We start from the raw sequence: 15603 nt of genomic DNA on the forward strand, positions 1-15603 counted from the left end.
TCTGTGGTTCGCTGCAGGTTCACTCCCACGTGCGAGGATTAGAACGTAAAGCGTTGTCAAAATGACGTAAAAATTGAAAGCAGTTCAGCTGCTGGTTTCGTGACGTCACGATAGAGATGAGGTAGAAAAACACATACGATACACATTTTCATATTGCCCAGCCCTACCTGGCATGATGCTAACAGTTGTTTTTTTGATTGATGGGGAAGAAAAAAATCATTACCAACTTGAGGTGTCAGGAAACTTCATTTGTTTTTACACTCCAATTCCCTATTGTACTTATTACACTAAAACAATATTCAATGATGTAGTGAGATATAGATTTTCAACAAAGTGATGTAACACCTTTCAAGGAAAGCACTGACATTAACACTGTAGCTAGTTTTGGACAGTAGCTCAGTATTTATGACTCTTATGCAGAAAGATGGATTGCATGTTGCATTTTATGCGATTAATTTTTCCTTTTTAAAATGTATTTGACTGGACTGATGATCAAAGTCAGCTTGGTTATCGAGGCTTTACGGACATCAAAGTTCAGTTGGGTCAAACACTTACGAGTTTTACTCTTAAAAAAAAAAAAGAACATCCTACACATCAGGAGAATCAGAACCGGCTGCACAGACTTCAATCAAACGTAAACCTCACCGTGCTCTAAGAAAATGACTGTTAGTCGGACTGCCTTTGAACCGATGTCCTTCTTGTGTGTAACACCTCTCCCCGAGGTTGAGAACTGACAGATCGAGGCCAGCCTGTGATGACAGTAGCAAATTAAGATGTATTGCTTTTACCGGGGTGATGAAATCAGGACATCAGAGGGGGAAATCGAGAAATAGTCTGCTGCTCTCTCCACAAGAACTTCCCGTATGCTTCCTTTAACGGAAGCTAATCTGAGAACCTCCTGGGAATTTGTTTGAGATGTTTTTATGTGGCTGAGTTTCCTCTGACTTGTGTGTGCACAGAAGGGAAAGAATTCTCAATCTTTCATTTTATTTGCTTTAAGAAGTCTCCAAGGCCGCTTGCTCATGGTGCGCCATATATTACTCCACCCTAATCTTAAAACAAGGATGAAATATTTCAAGCCCGCGTCTGACTGTTTGTCCAGCTCCTAACCCTCTCCCAGTGGCCTCTGTGAGCCCGCATACAGATTACAGTTTCTTTCTCCGTTGATCTCCCCCGGCCTGACAGCGTAATAAAACACGTGTGCAGCAGCGCCGCTTTTTGAGAACTCTATCAACAAACTGCAAGGGAGCCCGCACAATAGATACGAATTTGAGTGCGGCTTTCTGTTGGTGGCATTTGCTGATTTATTTGTTTGCTCGTGTTTTTGTGAAACAGAGTTTGTTGTGAAAGAGATGAATCTGTGATATTTCTGCCTTTTTTATCACTGCAGTCGTGTTAAGAATCTGTAGTGCTCATGTGTTGCTAAGGCTGGTTTTTCGGTATCGACTTTGATGTCCGAAGCAGAGTGCTGGCTGACAAAAGTGTCTTCAAAGTGAATCATGGATAAAAGACAGCTGAAAAAGCAACAACAGCCAGTTAGACAGGCTCGGCTCGCAGCCTCCCACCTGGACGCCCTGCGTCCCATATTTTTTTTGCAATATCGCTGAGCTGTAATTCAAATATAATAAAAAAAATAAGCCTTCCCGTGGGTTAATTTTTATGTTGTATTTAGTCATTGTATTTATAGAGCTTGTGCTAAATTACCTGGGTATGAGATTCCAGTCTCCAGCCTTACTGGCTTTTTGAAGGCACTGAAATCTACCTCCCACTTTTGTCAATGTTAGACTCATTTTAAGTTCTTATATGGCTGCTCGTGTTAAGAAAATACATTTAACAATACATTTCAGACGCTGTTTAGTAAGGTAATAGTCCGGTAAAAAGTACTGATTTGATATTAGGTGTTGTATGAGCAACCTTTTGTATAATATCCAGAATAATGGTTATTAATTGTTGGATTTTTGTTATACTTGTGCTGATACAATGCCTGACTTCATACTTGCAACCTGAGGTTGGATTCCATTTTTTGTCTGACCGCATGGTTCACCGACCGACCGACCGTACTTTCTCAGCTGAAAGTAGAGAGAGCGTTGCGACATCGCAATGGCAGATCATGGAGAATATTGGACCTCCACTGACGTGACTCTTTGTCTATACGTCTCTGGATACTTTGTTCCGGGAGTAGGCGCGGCTGCTCCTCCGCTGTCCTCACCTATGTCCGCAGTGCGCACCTCCTTTCAAACACGTTGTCATCGGCCTCGTAAGGAATCGTCAGCCACATACTAGGTTTTGACCTAGTCTTGTTTTTCTTCACTAGCCAAGATTAATGTTTTCCATCACTCAGTAGTGGTTGGTCTGCCAGAGAGGGCAGGCAGAGGTCAGCGGCTGCTTTTCCGCTCTCTGCAAGTGTTGCGAGTAAACAGTAATCTACTAAACAAACAAAGAAAAGATGGATGACTACAGATACAACTTCAAAAATTAGTGAAAATCCAAAGAAAAAGAAACAAACTTGACGCTCAGATGGAGGCAAACATGGATGTGAAAAGTTCAATGACTGCAGTGAAAATCAAGAGTTCCAACCGGAGCCGCCGTGGACGTCATGCGACACTGTTTGGATATCTTTGAAGCGTGCTCCCGCAGTTACCTTTTATCGCTATAGGTGCCGCCAAAGAGAATGACACAGACATCATCGAAATTTCCCCTTTAATATACTCTTTGCCAGACAGGATCTGTAGTCAGCAAAGGCCATTATTTAGGTAAGAGGCGCCACTTTTCAGTGGACTGTGTGTTTTTATAGTTGGAGATTGACAGAGTGCTGAGTGTTCTCTAGAGAAATTACAAAAACCTTTACCACATTGATTTGCCCGTTAAAGTTTTCTGTCTCACCCGAATGATTGTGTATTTGTACCTTCAATATTCAGAGCGAGTAGCTTGTGAATAATAAGGTGTATAATTACCAAAGCAACACCTCTGATTTCAATGTGTCTGACATTTCATATCTTCTGCTGTTTATATGATTTTCAGGTTATGGGTACGAGTTGTGAACATTAATTAGGCTGCCACTCAAGCTGCTCCTGCCCTCTCAGCCACCGAAAGCTGAGCACAGATCTTTAATTTATAAACCAGGGTGCATGCAAATGTGTAAAGCGCACCCTTATTCAACAAGGGACTCAAACGCAATCGTGTTGCGTGAGAGAATCTGATGATGAAACACTATCCGTGTCATTACCAAAGTTATTCTTATTCTGACACTTTATTTTGAGACCAATTTTTTTTCCCGACTTGATTAAAAAAAAAACATTTGGATCAAATGATGTACTAAAGGTGATTACATAAGTAACCTTGCAAATAATTCATCGGCAGTTTGAGGTTCATGATAATGCTACAGACACATTTTGCTGTGTAAGAAGTATTTAGGTTAAACAGTCCATCATGGAACAATCATAATTACCAGAAGGGCAACAGAGATTGCGCTCGACAATGTTCTTTATACAACAGTCCGACCAAGCAATCAGATTAGACAAGAGGCCTTCAATAGGTGCTAATATAGAGTACAACATGGGACTGGGACTCTTTGTGTATCAGTCTGCCTCAGCCAGAACACCTTCAATTTATTGATAATGGTATTGCTTTTATACAACAGTTCTACAAGCAGCAAATAAACAAAAAAAAAAGTGCTGTACTCTGGATATCTCTGTTCTAGTTATGTAGCGTTTCACAAAGCAGCGCGTTCTGGCTCTGGTTCCTGTCTCTCCACCTGTGAGCCGCTGTCCTCCTTATTCTGGCATTACAGAGCGAAACAACAGAACAGTAATGAAGGTGAAAAGTTGAGAGTGAGACCAAGCTGTCCCGGAGCTGATCAATATTTGATCATTTAATATTTGATACCTTATTGTTCTTTTACGATCATCACTTATCAGACTGTAGCAGTATGTGGAGTTAGAGATGCCACCTAATACGTCTCTCTTCCCTACCTCCCTCCCTCCCTGTCTTCACCTGCTGGTGATAAAAGCCTTTCTTTAGAACTACTGTCTAAGCACCCGATCATGTTGCCATGGAAACCATTCACTCCTAGCTACATGCCTTACAGTCTCTGTCTTTCTGTCTGCATCGTCTTGCTCTCCCTCTGTCTATTTCCTCCTGTTGTGCTCTCCTCCGCATTCCCAGCCTAACACAAACACCAAAACAGTCCTTGATCTCGGCTGGATGTTAATCACACATTTATCCTCGACAAGGCAGCACGGGGGCAATGAAAGGAAGGATTTTTTATGGACTTGTTTATTTATTTGGTATGTTTTGGACATGATGAACTGCTGGGAGTTCTTTTTATGTCTTCTTTAGGGAGTTTGAGAACGTTTTTTTTCTGCAGCCACACACTTCCTGTAGTTTTCATTAACTTTATTATCAACAGAAATGAGTCACAAAAAAAAGCTTCAATGCAAGTTTAATTACTTGACTGGCCTTGTACATCATGTACAGACAAATTCCCCTCTTTTAATCATTCAGATTTACCTGAATGCACACAGTCCCCGGCCTCAGACCAGACTGCATTCAACAACACAGCAAGGGATCAAGTAAATCTAACTTTCATACATAAACATACAGATTTCAAACTTTCGGTGTGTGTTGATTTTGGCGCCCCTTGTGGACAAAGCTAAAAAAAATAATCTCCTAACCTGCTTCCTTTAACAGTCACATGTATATCTCACTTTCATTTTTAACCTGGAAAATGTAAACAAAGGCAGCGAGCAGTTAACTGCTTCGTCTGACACCTACCCCCCCACCAGCGCTTTCAGGCATTAAAAACAACTATATAGAAATAATCAATCTTGTGGATAATGTTCTGTTTGCTTTTGTAGCTCATAGAGTAATCAGAATTAATTTCAGTCTGTTTCATAACCAGCAAAAAACTCATCAAAAGAGGGGCTGCACAATTAATCTCATATTAAAATCACGATTTTGGCGATTAAACAAATATGATTGACAGCAATATCGAGGTCTCAAATGCTTGATCCGCCTGTAGAAAACTCTTCTGCATATCAAACGCGGCCCCTAAACTAACAGCCACTCCCCCAGGGGGCGATCGAGAAGTTTTGGCTCCACTCTTGGTAGAGCTGGCATGTCATGTCATGTGCGCCCACCTTGCAGCGGCAGGTGAGAGAGGAAGAGCGAACAAGAGAGTTAGACAAGACAAAAGTCAAATGTCTGGAACAGAAGACGAAGAGCTGGTCCCCTGAAACCACTTGTTTTGATGTATTTCAGGTTTAGAGTGAGTGATGTTAAAACAGAACAAATAATATGCAAAGAGAGCATGAAACCAGTGTCTGCGGCGCAAAGCAGCACGACTAACTTGGTCAGCCAGCTGAAAAAACTGCAGCATGAGTGTATGAAGACCGAGCGGAAGAACGTCACTCCTTGTCATAACAGCGACGCTGCACAGCGTGACACCCCGAGCACCCAACTCCCAAAGACACACTGCAATTACCAATGCAATCGCATTTCATCCGGCCAAACATATGTGTCCTATAAATACTGTGGGTAATGACAGCGTCAGGAAATGAGTGAACACATTGAACTAAATATGCCATTCTGTCACGCAGGTATTCCTCAATTAATTTTGCCTCAAAATGAGGTTCTTTACCTGAATTTGGTCCATCTTTTAAAGTCTTAGTTTGATGCAAAATTTGTACATGAGCCAGAATGCAGCACACAATGGAACTGGAAGCATTGCTGTGTATTTCAATGTGAAAGTAGGAAGGTAGTAGTAAGTAAAATTCACAAATAACCCTGATCTCAACATTTTCCAAATAGTCGTGATGATCATGTTGGCCGTAATCGTGCAGTCCTGATATGAATGTACCTGGAAAGTTTCATAATCACACCAGAATTGAGAACAGGCTGTCCTGGGGACGTTTCTCTATGCAAAGAGTGAAAAGAAAGTCAGGATGTGGAGAAGATCTTTTGTGCAAACTATGTGAAATAGCTGTGAAACTTTCTGTTAAAATGGGTCTACCTGTCTTATTTTGCAAGAGTACACTCTCTGATGTGCAGGACAATTCAATGTGTAGGCTCATCACATACTAAAAACGCCAAATATATATATCTGATGATGATTTTCTTTGGCTGAGGTGTTGATTAACACTGTTGTCCAACAGCGCAACAACGGACAACAGAAATGAAGATCGACTGAGAGATTGAAAAAGGTGAAACTACAAGGAGGATTGTTGTGAGAAAAGCAACAAATGAAGCCTTCAATGCTTTTAACTGACTGGATCATTGTGAAGCCTCAGTTTGAGTGCACCAGCATCGCACATTTACAATTTACATTTTCATACCAACTTTACACAGTCACCATGTCTTATAGCGTAGTATAGGTGCACATTTCTGAAGTGGGACATGGCTACTTTTACAAATAGATCCAGTAAAGTCAGCCAGATGAGAAAGCCGCTCAGTCAACAAGTTGACATTTGAGAGTAAAAGGATATTATTTATTTTATATTTAGAAGCCAGAGGAGGGAAAACATCCACTTATTCCAGAGCCACCCCTCAGTTCACCTCCCAATATCCCCAAGCGTTGGCCTTATTTTTTAAAATGTCGGCAAACACACTACAGGACGACAGCAGGTCCGAGATCAGTTTTTTTAATCCCTTATGACTTAAATTCATCACTTGACACTTCCAATTATCAAAAGCTAATGTTACCCAGCAAACACAGCTGGCCATCGAGCTAGTAACACAGATCTTACTGTTTACATTTAGGGATAATGCCAAGGAAAGGTAAAAGCCACTTCATCCTCGGTACTGGCTAGCAGCCTCTTGCATGCATTTCCAACTTTCCGGTCGTTTTTCTGTACCGACTTCATTTAGTTTAAAATTCTGGAAAGCGACACAGATCCTTGGTCTGTAGGTTAAACTGATACAAGATTTTCAAACTGTACTTATCTGCATCACATAATCTTCATGATAAAAACCAAGTCTTCCCTCAGGAGTCCCTCCTACCTTCCATAAATTACACTTCGACAAATCTCAGTTACAAATTTCCAGAGCCAAAGGTGTTGTCTTTAAAGGTGTTGTTTTGGCCACCATCATTACAAGCTGAAGGGGATGCAGCCATGAACTGAGTATTGTCAGGGTTTGAGGTTAAACCAAAAAGGTGGAAACCCAGGTGCAGAATAAAGGATTTATTAAATAAAACAAAAGGCAAAATCCAAAATGGCAGAGCAAATGAAAGTACAAACAAAAAGACAAAAAGGCAAACTCCTAAACACTTACTCAGGGGAGGCACGAAGATAATCCAATGTAGACAGACGAGGAACAAATTCACAGCAGGAAGGTCAAAGACTCAAATGAACTGGCACAGAAGGGTAGGAACACAGAGACTAAATACACACAGGGTAATCAGGGACAGGTGAGACTAATTAACACAGGTGAACACAATGAGGGCAGGGCACACAATCTAAAAGGCGGGAAACAGAACAAAGGAAGGAAGTAAAACAAGACATGACATACAAGGGGCAAGAACTACAAAATAAAACAGGAAACACTAGGAACCAAACGCAGGACTGACAGGACTACAAAGTAAAACAGGAAATTCTCTAAATGAAAAGCACAACTAAACCAGACTAAACCAAGACAGGAACACAATATACAAACTAAACTATAACAACTCATGACAACAAGAGACAAAGTGACCGAGGAAAACAGGAAATAATATCTAAACACCAAAATACAGATCAACAACATAACTAAACTAGAAAGGGGAATGTAACTAACCAAAATATATTTAATCACACAACACTGCTCAAGTTTCTGTCGTGAATAAATAAAAGATTCACTTTAGTCTGTCTCTGACTAATGGCATGAAATATTAAAAAACTCCACAATGTTATGTTACACTCCAGAGTCTGTCCGACTTTCAGTTAATTAGCGATAGATTAGTGTCCGTTCTGACGAACAAACATACGATCACAAGTTAATTTAAACACGACGTGACGGACAAAAATGCCTCAGTTTTCTCTCCATTTCATGATGGTTTACTGAAGCCGGGCATTAGCTTCAAGAGTTAGCGTTAAATTAGCTTTACTAGTGGCATTAGCTTATTAGCTTTATTACCACGGTATACTGTCCTCCGCTGCTTTATCAGCGGCCCGGCTGTGGGCCCGTCACAAAGAGGAGAGGAGAGAAAATACAGACACAGTAGGCGGACACATCATCTGCACTGCACAACAAACGGACACAAAAGGACACACTTCCTGTCATTCATCACATGAGCTACACAAGCCCCGCCTTTGGCTGGCTGCCCCCACTGACGTTTCCACAGCGCATGCTGTGCATCATAACAAAGACCCAAATAATGATGATGAAATTCATTGCCAACTATTTCAATCAAATTGATTAGTTGTTGCAGCCCTAATCACATTATTTGTATTTGTATTGTATTTGTTCATAGATATGTATCATATCATAGTTTCTTGCCAATACACAGCCCTAGTTGCAGCATCTTTCTACTTACTGAACTTGCTGAATAAAACATTACAACCACCAGGAATATCTGCCAAAAACATGCCCTCATTATTAACCCAAAACGTTCCTCAAGTAGAGCTGACCACTCGGCCTCTATAGCTGTCCGTAGTTTGGCTAAGATTATGTTACTCACCTACGCAGAGAAAAAGGCACTCCAGCCAGCGTGAAAATCCAATTAATAAAATAGTCGTGTGCTCGCTAAGCTCAGCAAAGTGTCTGTGACACCCTCCATGTACAGTAATTAGATGTCTCTGTAACATATTCATTATGACGGGGTAAATGAGGGAAGTTTTAATTGCTCAGGGGGACACTGCTCGAGCCCGTTGTTTCACACCAGGGTCTCATCCACGGCTCACAATTTGTTCTGTATAGTAGCAAGTGCTTTTATTTGGAACTCCTTCTACTTATTATTGATACTGATTACACAACCAATTCCTCCTGTAACAGCAGTGGTGCAGAATAAAGTCTGTGTTAAACATCCTACTGCTGTTTGCATGGAGCAGGAGAGAGGGAGAGTAAATGTTAAGTGAGTGTGACAAATACGCCTGGCTTGGATTACAGCTACTGAATTGGTGTTAAATGTAAGAAAAGCTTGATTTCACCGTGGGTCATTCCAAATGATACACCAAGCTGGGCATGAATAAAAAAGCAACACTTAAATGGAGGTCCAGGCAACATTTGGCTCCACCAGTTCTTTCTTTGATGGCTTTTACCAGCAGGGAGCAGCTGGTCAGTATTCTGTCAAACAGAAAAGAGTTGCAGAATTCATTTCTGGTTTCAAAATGCAAAACGCTTTATAAATAAGCAACTTATCATTTGCCACTTTTCAAGCATTGCTGCAGGCTCGCTCGCTGCACTCAGCACCCAAAGGTACAGTGTAAGCACCCGTGGAGTTTAATTCCATTCAAACTGGCAAACACATGAAGTTGTCTGTGGCATGGATCTGACTTGTAGCAGCCAAATTATTGTTCAGAGAGCTGATCTGAATGGAAGGCAGTTAAGGGCTGACTTCTCTCCAAGCATCCGGCCCAGATGTGCAAATCACAGCCAGAGCAAACACGGCTCCAGTCTCTCCCAGGGGGCGACTTTATTACCGCACCTCCTGCACAATTTATGGCACAACACCAAAAGGGTAAATTTCTAATAACGTTGCCGGGTCTCTCTGACACTAACGAGTGGCTGCAGTCCTGCAGCTCGAATTTACTGTCAGTCACAGAATGCCCTCTTTTCAAATTGCTTCTTAGAAGCTTCACAGAGAAGCAATTTGGTGAGAAAAATGTGAGCCACTGTAAAAGGTGGAAAGAATGTGGAATTTAAATTGCACCCAACAAAACCCACTTAACACACACACACACACACAGAAGCAAGCATTTAAAACCAGATACACTTTTCAAATGATGTTTCCTCAAAGAGCTTGATGGACTGAGGAATACAAAAGAACCTCAGCGTGCTCATAACAACCTTTCTTTCTCGTCCAAAAGTGAGCCACACAGCTTTAAGTTTTAACTCGAACATTGAGAGCATCCGTTAAAAACTTCTGATCTCTGTCCCTCAGAGGTCTTCAAAAACTTAACTAATTACTGGGGGTTAGCTGAAGATAAGAAACCCTGATGAGACCTGCACGAGGATGGATGGGCCCCAGTCCCCAGCAGGACTCACTGCTGCTGGTTAGAGGGCTGCTGTGTGATAAGCTACAGAACTATAAATTAAACTGATTGAAGTGGTCGGGGTCTTAAGTCAAAATCCCCATGTGTCTTTTATTTAAAATGATGCTCAATCTTTTCACTATCAGACACTCCACGCATGTAGGGTTGAAATGAGGCTGACTTTCTTTCAGTTACAGTTTGCTCCTGTGGAGACGCATTTTATGCAGAATAAAGTCTTCAAGCTTCCACGGAAACTTCTGAAACCACTCTTAAACTACGATACAATCTACTTCCACCAACTTCCATATATATTCCCTTAACTGTACATTACAAACACCGTTATTCTTTAGCCAAAAGATGGCTGACTACTACTACTTTAATGGAAAGCAGACAAAAGTATATGCATAGTATATTTCACTAGCAAGGACCACACCATCAACAGGAAGTGATGAAACAATTTATTGATTCATGAGATTGATGATCATGATGATCGGACATGGAGAGGTCGGAGTTCTTGCTGTTAGTGTTTTGGGGTAGCTTTACTGGGGATCCGCTGTAGCACCTGTTCAGGTTTGAATGTATGGGAGTGCTGGAAGAGGCGTGGTTGAGGTGTGGCCCTGCTCCTGAAACTTTGGTATATAGCACCAACTAGGCCAGTGCAGACAGTGTTTACGCTACATACATCTTGCAGGGGCTGCTTCAGATTTCTATAATGTGTCCCGAAGTTGCAATTAAACGACTCCGCAGAGATTTCCACTCCAAATGAACATTTGTTCACCCTGAAACAGTGACAGGAGTCGCAGGACATCAATCACACGGGAAGTCGTGGCAACCAAATTAACAACAGCGGGACCAGTTTACTTCTAACGGCAAAAGAGGGTCCGACATCGGACGCTCTCTGTCCACACACAATCATATGCAGTTCTGTTACGCAATGTAAACAATCCTACTGCATATCTCTGTATGTTCCTACTGTAAATGCATTGATTGTCACTGTTTATAAAGCTTATAAAAGGTGCTTTACAAAGTGCCAAATCACTACTAAAGTTATCTCATGACACTTCACATAGAGAACCATATTCTCTTTAATAACTAAGAAATGTCTTGTTAGTTTAGCTCATAGACCTACAAGCAGGTGCAGTAAAGTACTTCAAGCACCTGGCATAATGTCCCACACGCACACTGTTTACTGGTGAAGGGACATCAAAATGAGCTGAGAGGAACCATGTGCAACATTAATCATAACAAGGCTATGCTAAACTTAAACAGCTGCTTAAAGGGCCGGTGTGAGATGATGACAAACGGACACTTTAAAACAGCTACGAAGAGTTCGGTGCTTACACACACAGCATTCAGCAGGCATCTTATCTCAGTGCTGCTGAAACACTGACTTAAATGCAATTACTGCTTGTTATCAATGCAGCCACACAATGTTAACGTCAATTGATTTTTTTTTTTTTCCAGAGAAGGCATGAATACAACAAGAGAGAGTTCTGGTTTGCTATTCAAAGCTGGCGCCCCTTACTTTACTAAAGAGGTTTAGTGAAACAGCAAAGGAAATCAAGCAACTAACAAAAGAAAAGTAAACAAATAAATAAATGAAAAGTTGCACCTGCTCTAGTGTTTGTGACGGGGAGGCAGGGATGCTACTCCAAACCTGAACGTGGAATTGTGATTGGCTCCCCACAGTGAGTTTTCATTAAAACTCCAGTCCAATGCTACATTAGGAAATGTCACACATATTCTCACTCATCAGTATGCAACAGCAGTCATCAGAGATCTGTTGTGCTGTGCATTTGCCTCAGCGTATGTCCCTCCACCTCATGATGAATTAACTGGTGTCTAATTCAAGTCTTTAAAATGATCTAATCGAACGAGTTAAAGAGGCAGTGCTGCCTCGTGGTGATACTTTAAACATCATAAGACATTTCCCAACATCCATTGGCTTTAATTACAACAGTCGCAGAAGTTATTACTGTTTGCAAGACATGTTAGAAGTGATACTTCTCCCATGTCTACGTCTGGATATCTGGATATACTTTGTGTGTGGTCTGCTTTGAAGTCTGACAGTTTATCCTGTCTACATCTGAATAAAGAACTTTTAAATACGTTTGCTGCTTATAGCATCTAAAATGTAAAGATGCACTGCTTTTCTCTCGTTTAAATCATTGGTAACTGGATAAATGTTAGTTTTGAACTTCTTGGTCATAAAATATGCAATCTGCAGATGTCATCTTCGGCTCTGGCTACAGCTGATATAATTATGTTCCTTTCTGTAGTAGAGTTTTGTCCTGCTTCTGTTGTGCAGCTGCTCTGCTTTACAACAGCCCACACTGCATGAGTCTATGTTCAAGTGTGTTATGTGTGTTTTATGTGACAAATTATTTTAGCATGCAGGTGAGTGATTCTGTTCAAACACTGACGTTAGCAAACATTGTGTGATTTCTCTCATCAGCAACGACAGTAAGGAAACCATTCAGATAGCAGCTTCTCATTGCACTAATCATTACATGTTAACATTTAAAGAGGCAAATGTAGACATTGTATCAGCTGTCAATAATCAACATTTATTCCAAAAGTAACTTAATAGCTGGCCAGAATGAAACTTGGCCGTTGTCGGGTTAAACTGCTCTCTGTAGCCGGTGTGTGACCTCAAAGATCATTCGTGAGGCGAGAAACTCCACTCTGTAAGACCACTGCACAGTCAGCCTGAACTGAGTGTCAGAAGGCAGATACTTTTTGAAGGGGAAAAGAATTGATTGGGAAGACTTTAATAATCAGCAGCTTAACAGTGAATGCTTTGTCAGGTCCTTTGTTCACTAAATCAGATACTACTTGAGCTAAATAAGCTAACTTTTCTAACTCTGGACTATACTTAGGCAAAATGGTCGTAATACTGATGTTTTTTTGCATATTTTATTACACGACAAAGTAGATGCATACATGCATTGTTTGTATTTCCCAAAAAAGGACATGCTTCCGTATTTGAACAAACTCGGATACTAACAACTTTAAAGCTGTACTCAGCCCAACTTGTATTTCTCAAGAGTAACAAAACCCGAGTATACTGTATGAAGAAACAATGATAATAGAGTACTATATTTAGAGGAACTATTGCAGCTTGCATCATTTCGTCATGTGTTGTTCTTATAGCTGCTGAGGTTGAATAAAACCCTGAATGTGAGTGATTTTAAGCTGTGTGGATTACAGTATTACATTTGTAATTCTGTAACTGCTGAAAGGTCAGCTTTCCATGTAGTCCGGACGGTTCAGAGGTTTAAGATGCTGGACAACATGTAATCAAATTTTGTTATCCCCCATTCTCCTTTCCTGTCCCCTGTCATCATCTGTTCTATCTGACACGTGTAATATGGCCACAAACATACTAAATAAATCTATTCTATAAATTAAACAACACTAGAAATATGTTATAAGAAAGTCTGCAGACTATCTTTGACATTCTTGATGCCACTGTATCAAAGCATTAGAGAGCCTTGAGATAAATGGAAATGAAACAATAACCTGGTTTGTGAAGTCTTAAGGTTTTCCAAAGCGTATATATTGTTGGGTATGCTGTATTTCTCTTAAATATCGTTCGTGACAAACTGCAGGTATCTTTTCAGCTTCGCAGTGCACATTTGACACATCACAAGGGTACTTCAGACAAAAACAAAAATCCAACAATTGCAATTCAAACAAGCAGATGCTTCAAAAAGTTATGACAAAGAGACATGTAGAGATCAAACAGCTCAGGAGCCAACAAACGCATCCATATACCTGACATACTTTTTCTTTTATACTGCTTTCCTGTTGATTGCTGACTCAGAACAACAGAACAACAAATGATTGTACAATCAGTCCCAGAGCCATCTGAAACAATGCATAAGCTTCACTTAATCCTTACTGGGTGCATACATATGACATTGTAAACCTCACACATCCACAATGATGTGTCGTTATGCTCTCAGTAGCAGCGGCAACTTGTCATGAAGCACCGCTGAGGAGATTCAGCACCATGGACAGCGGCCAGCTAACTTCCCTTAATGCAAACTTAACCGTCTTCTGCCAAACTCCCTGTTTTTACACCACAGCACAATGTGCAGTTGTCTGGACTCGGTGTGGTTTAAACGCGGGTGAAGTTGGTTTAACAAAAACAGAAGTTAGTTTCCCACACATGCAGCTAACAGAACCACGTGTGTAAGCATGCGTTAGGGAAAGTATACTCATGAATGGACATACAATGCATGAACGTGGCGCTGCTCTTACAACTGTGTTAATGCTGAATGTTACATTTTGGGGGGAAATAATACAGTTTTGTTAGCATTAGGATGCTATGCGGCCTATTATTGCAATAAGAAGAGCTAAGTGTTGATTTAGCCCGCCACAGTGTTATCAATAAGGCGCTAATCTGCTAACAATTCATTGACGGACTGGATTTGCATTATATACGAAGCCTAATGCGTTAATAATTCATTATGGTTGTCATATAGCCTATGGTTTTATACAAAACAGTGAAAACATGGTATGTAGCCAGGCCTAGGCTAATGGACAGATGCTCCGGTGTAATAATAAAGAGTGAGGGGGGTTAATCTGCTCAATTAGCGGCTAATGAAGCGCGTGTCACAAAAACTCACCTAGGACGAAAAAGGGGAGCTCGGTGTTTTCCAGGTCGTCCACCACCACGACGTCTCCGGGAAAATCGTTTCTCACGGAGAACAGCAGCTTGGGCTCGGAGGCCGATGGACTGTGCATTATGCTCAGGTCGTTTTCCCTCAAAAACGGCAGCGCAGACACGGTGACGCTCTTCATCTTGCACTCGGTGTCCTCTCTCTGGTCCTCGTCGCCGTTTAGACCGCGGACATTAGGTGTAAGGATGGCCAGAAGCAGCCACGCGAGCCTCAGCAGCAGCAGCGGTTTCGGCCCCATGTTGATGCTCGCCATCTCCGTCGCTCCGTTTCCTCTCCCCTCCTCGCTGTTTCACGCAGGCTGCCTCGGTCTCTCAGCTGCGCTCTCATCCGCCGGGCTGAGCGAGTGAGGGGGGAGTGTGTGATCCACCGGCGGTCTCTCGCAGTGTGTAAATCAAACGCCTCTTGTTTCTCACATATGATCAATCACATGTTTTTGTACATGCAACGCTATACATTGAATGTGTGGCTTCTGTGTGTTTTAATGCATTTGACCCCTTTACTGTAAATGATCAATAAACTGTCGAAATGGATCTGTAATGGCTAAGCATAGCCTACATTAACAATAGAACATACACACAGAGTGCCCTGTGGGTCCCAACACCAATAGCATTATGCTTTATAATTTAATTGAACATGTGCCCCCTAACACAAATTTGCATACATCTCCAAGCACCACTACTAAGCATTTTAGTAGTATCCTGACCTCTGTGATTGGGTGGACACTTGACTGGGTGCATGCATAATTGCCT

General features: G+C 41.4%; 1 protein-coding gene across 2 annotated transcripts in view; it reads right to left on the bottom strand.

Annotated features, from left to right (window-relative positions):
* The window catches only part of astn1 (astrotactin 1), a 440186-nt gene extending 425032 nt beyond the window's left edge, over positions 1 to 15154 (bottom strand). For both annotated transcript variants that reach the window (XM_069684331.1, XM_069684330.1), the window contains exon 1: positions 14801 to 15154. In XM_069684331.1, the coding sequence (XP_069540432.1) occupies positions 14801 to 15107 (307 nt within the window). In that variant the 5' untranslated portion in view covers positions 15108 to 15154. The remainder of the gene's footprint in view (positions 1 to 14800) is intronic.
* Positions 15155 to 15603: the final 449 nt, after the last annotated feature.

The sequence above is a fragment of the Semicossyphus pulcher genome, unplaced genomic scaffold, assembly GCF_022749685.1.
Source record: "Semicossyphus pulcher isolate SPU_LCO1_2020_fin unplaced genomic scaffold, fSemPul1.0.p SCAF_7, whole genome shotgun sequence".
NCBI classification, from domain to species: domain Eukaryota; kingdom Metazoa; phylum Chordata; class Actinopteri; order Labriformes; family Labridae; genus Semicossyphus; species Semicossyphus pulcher.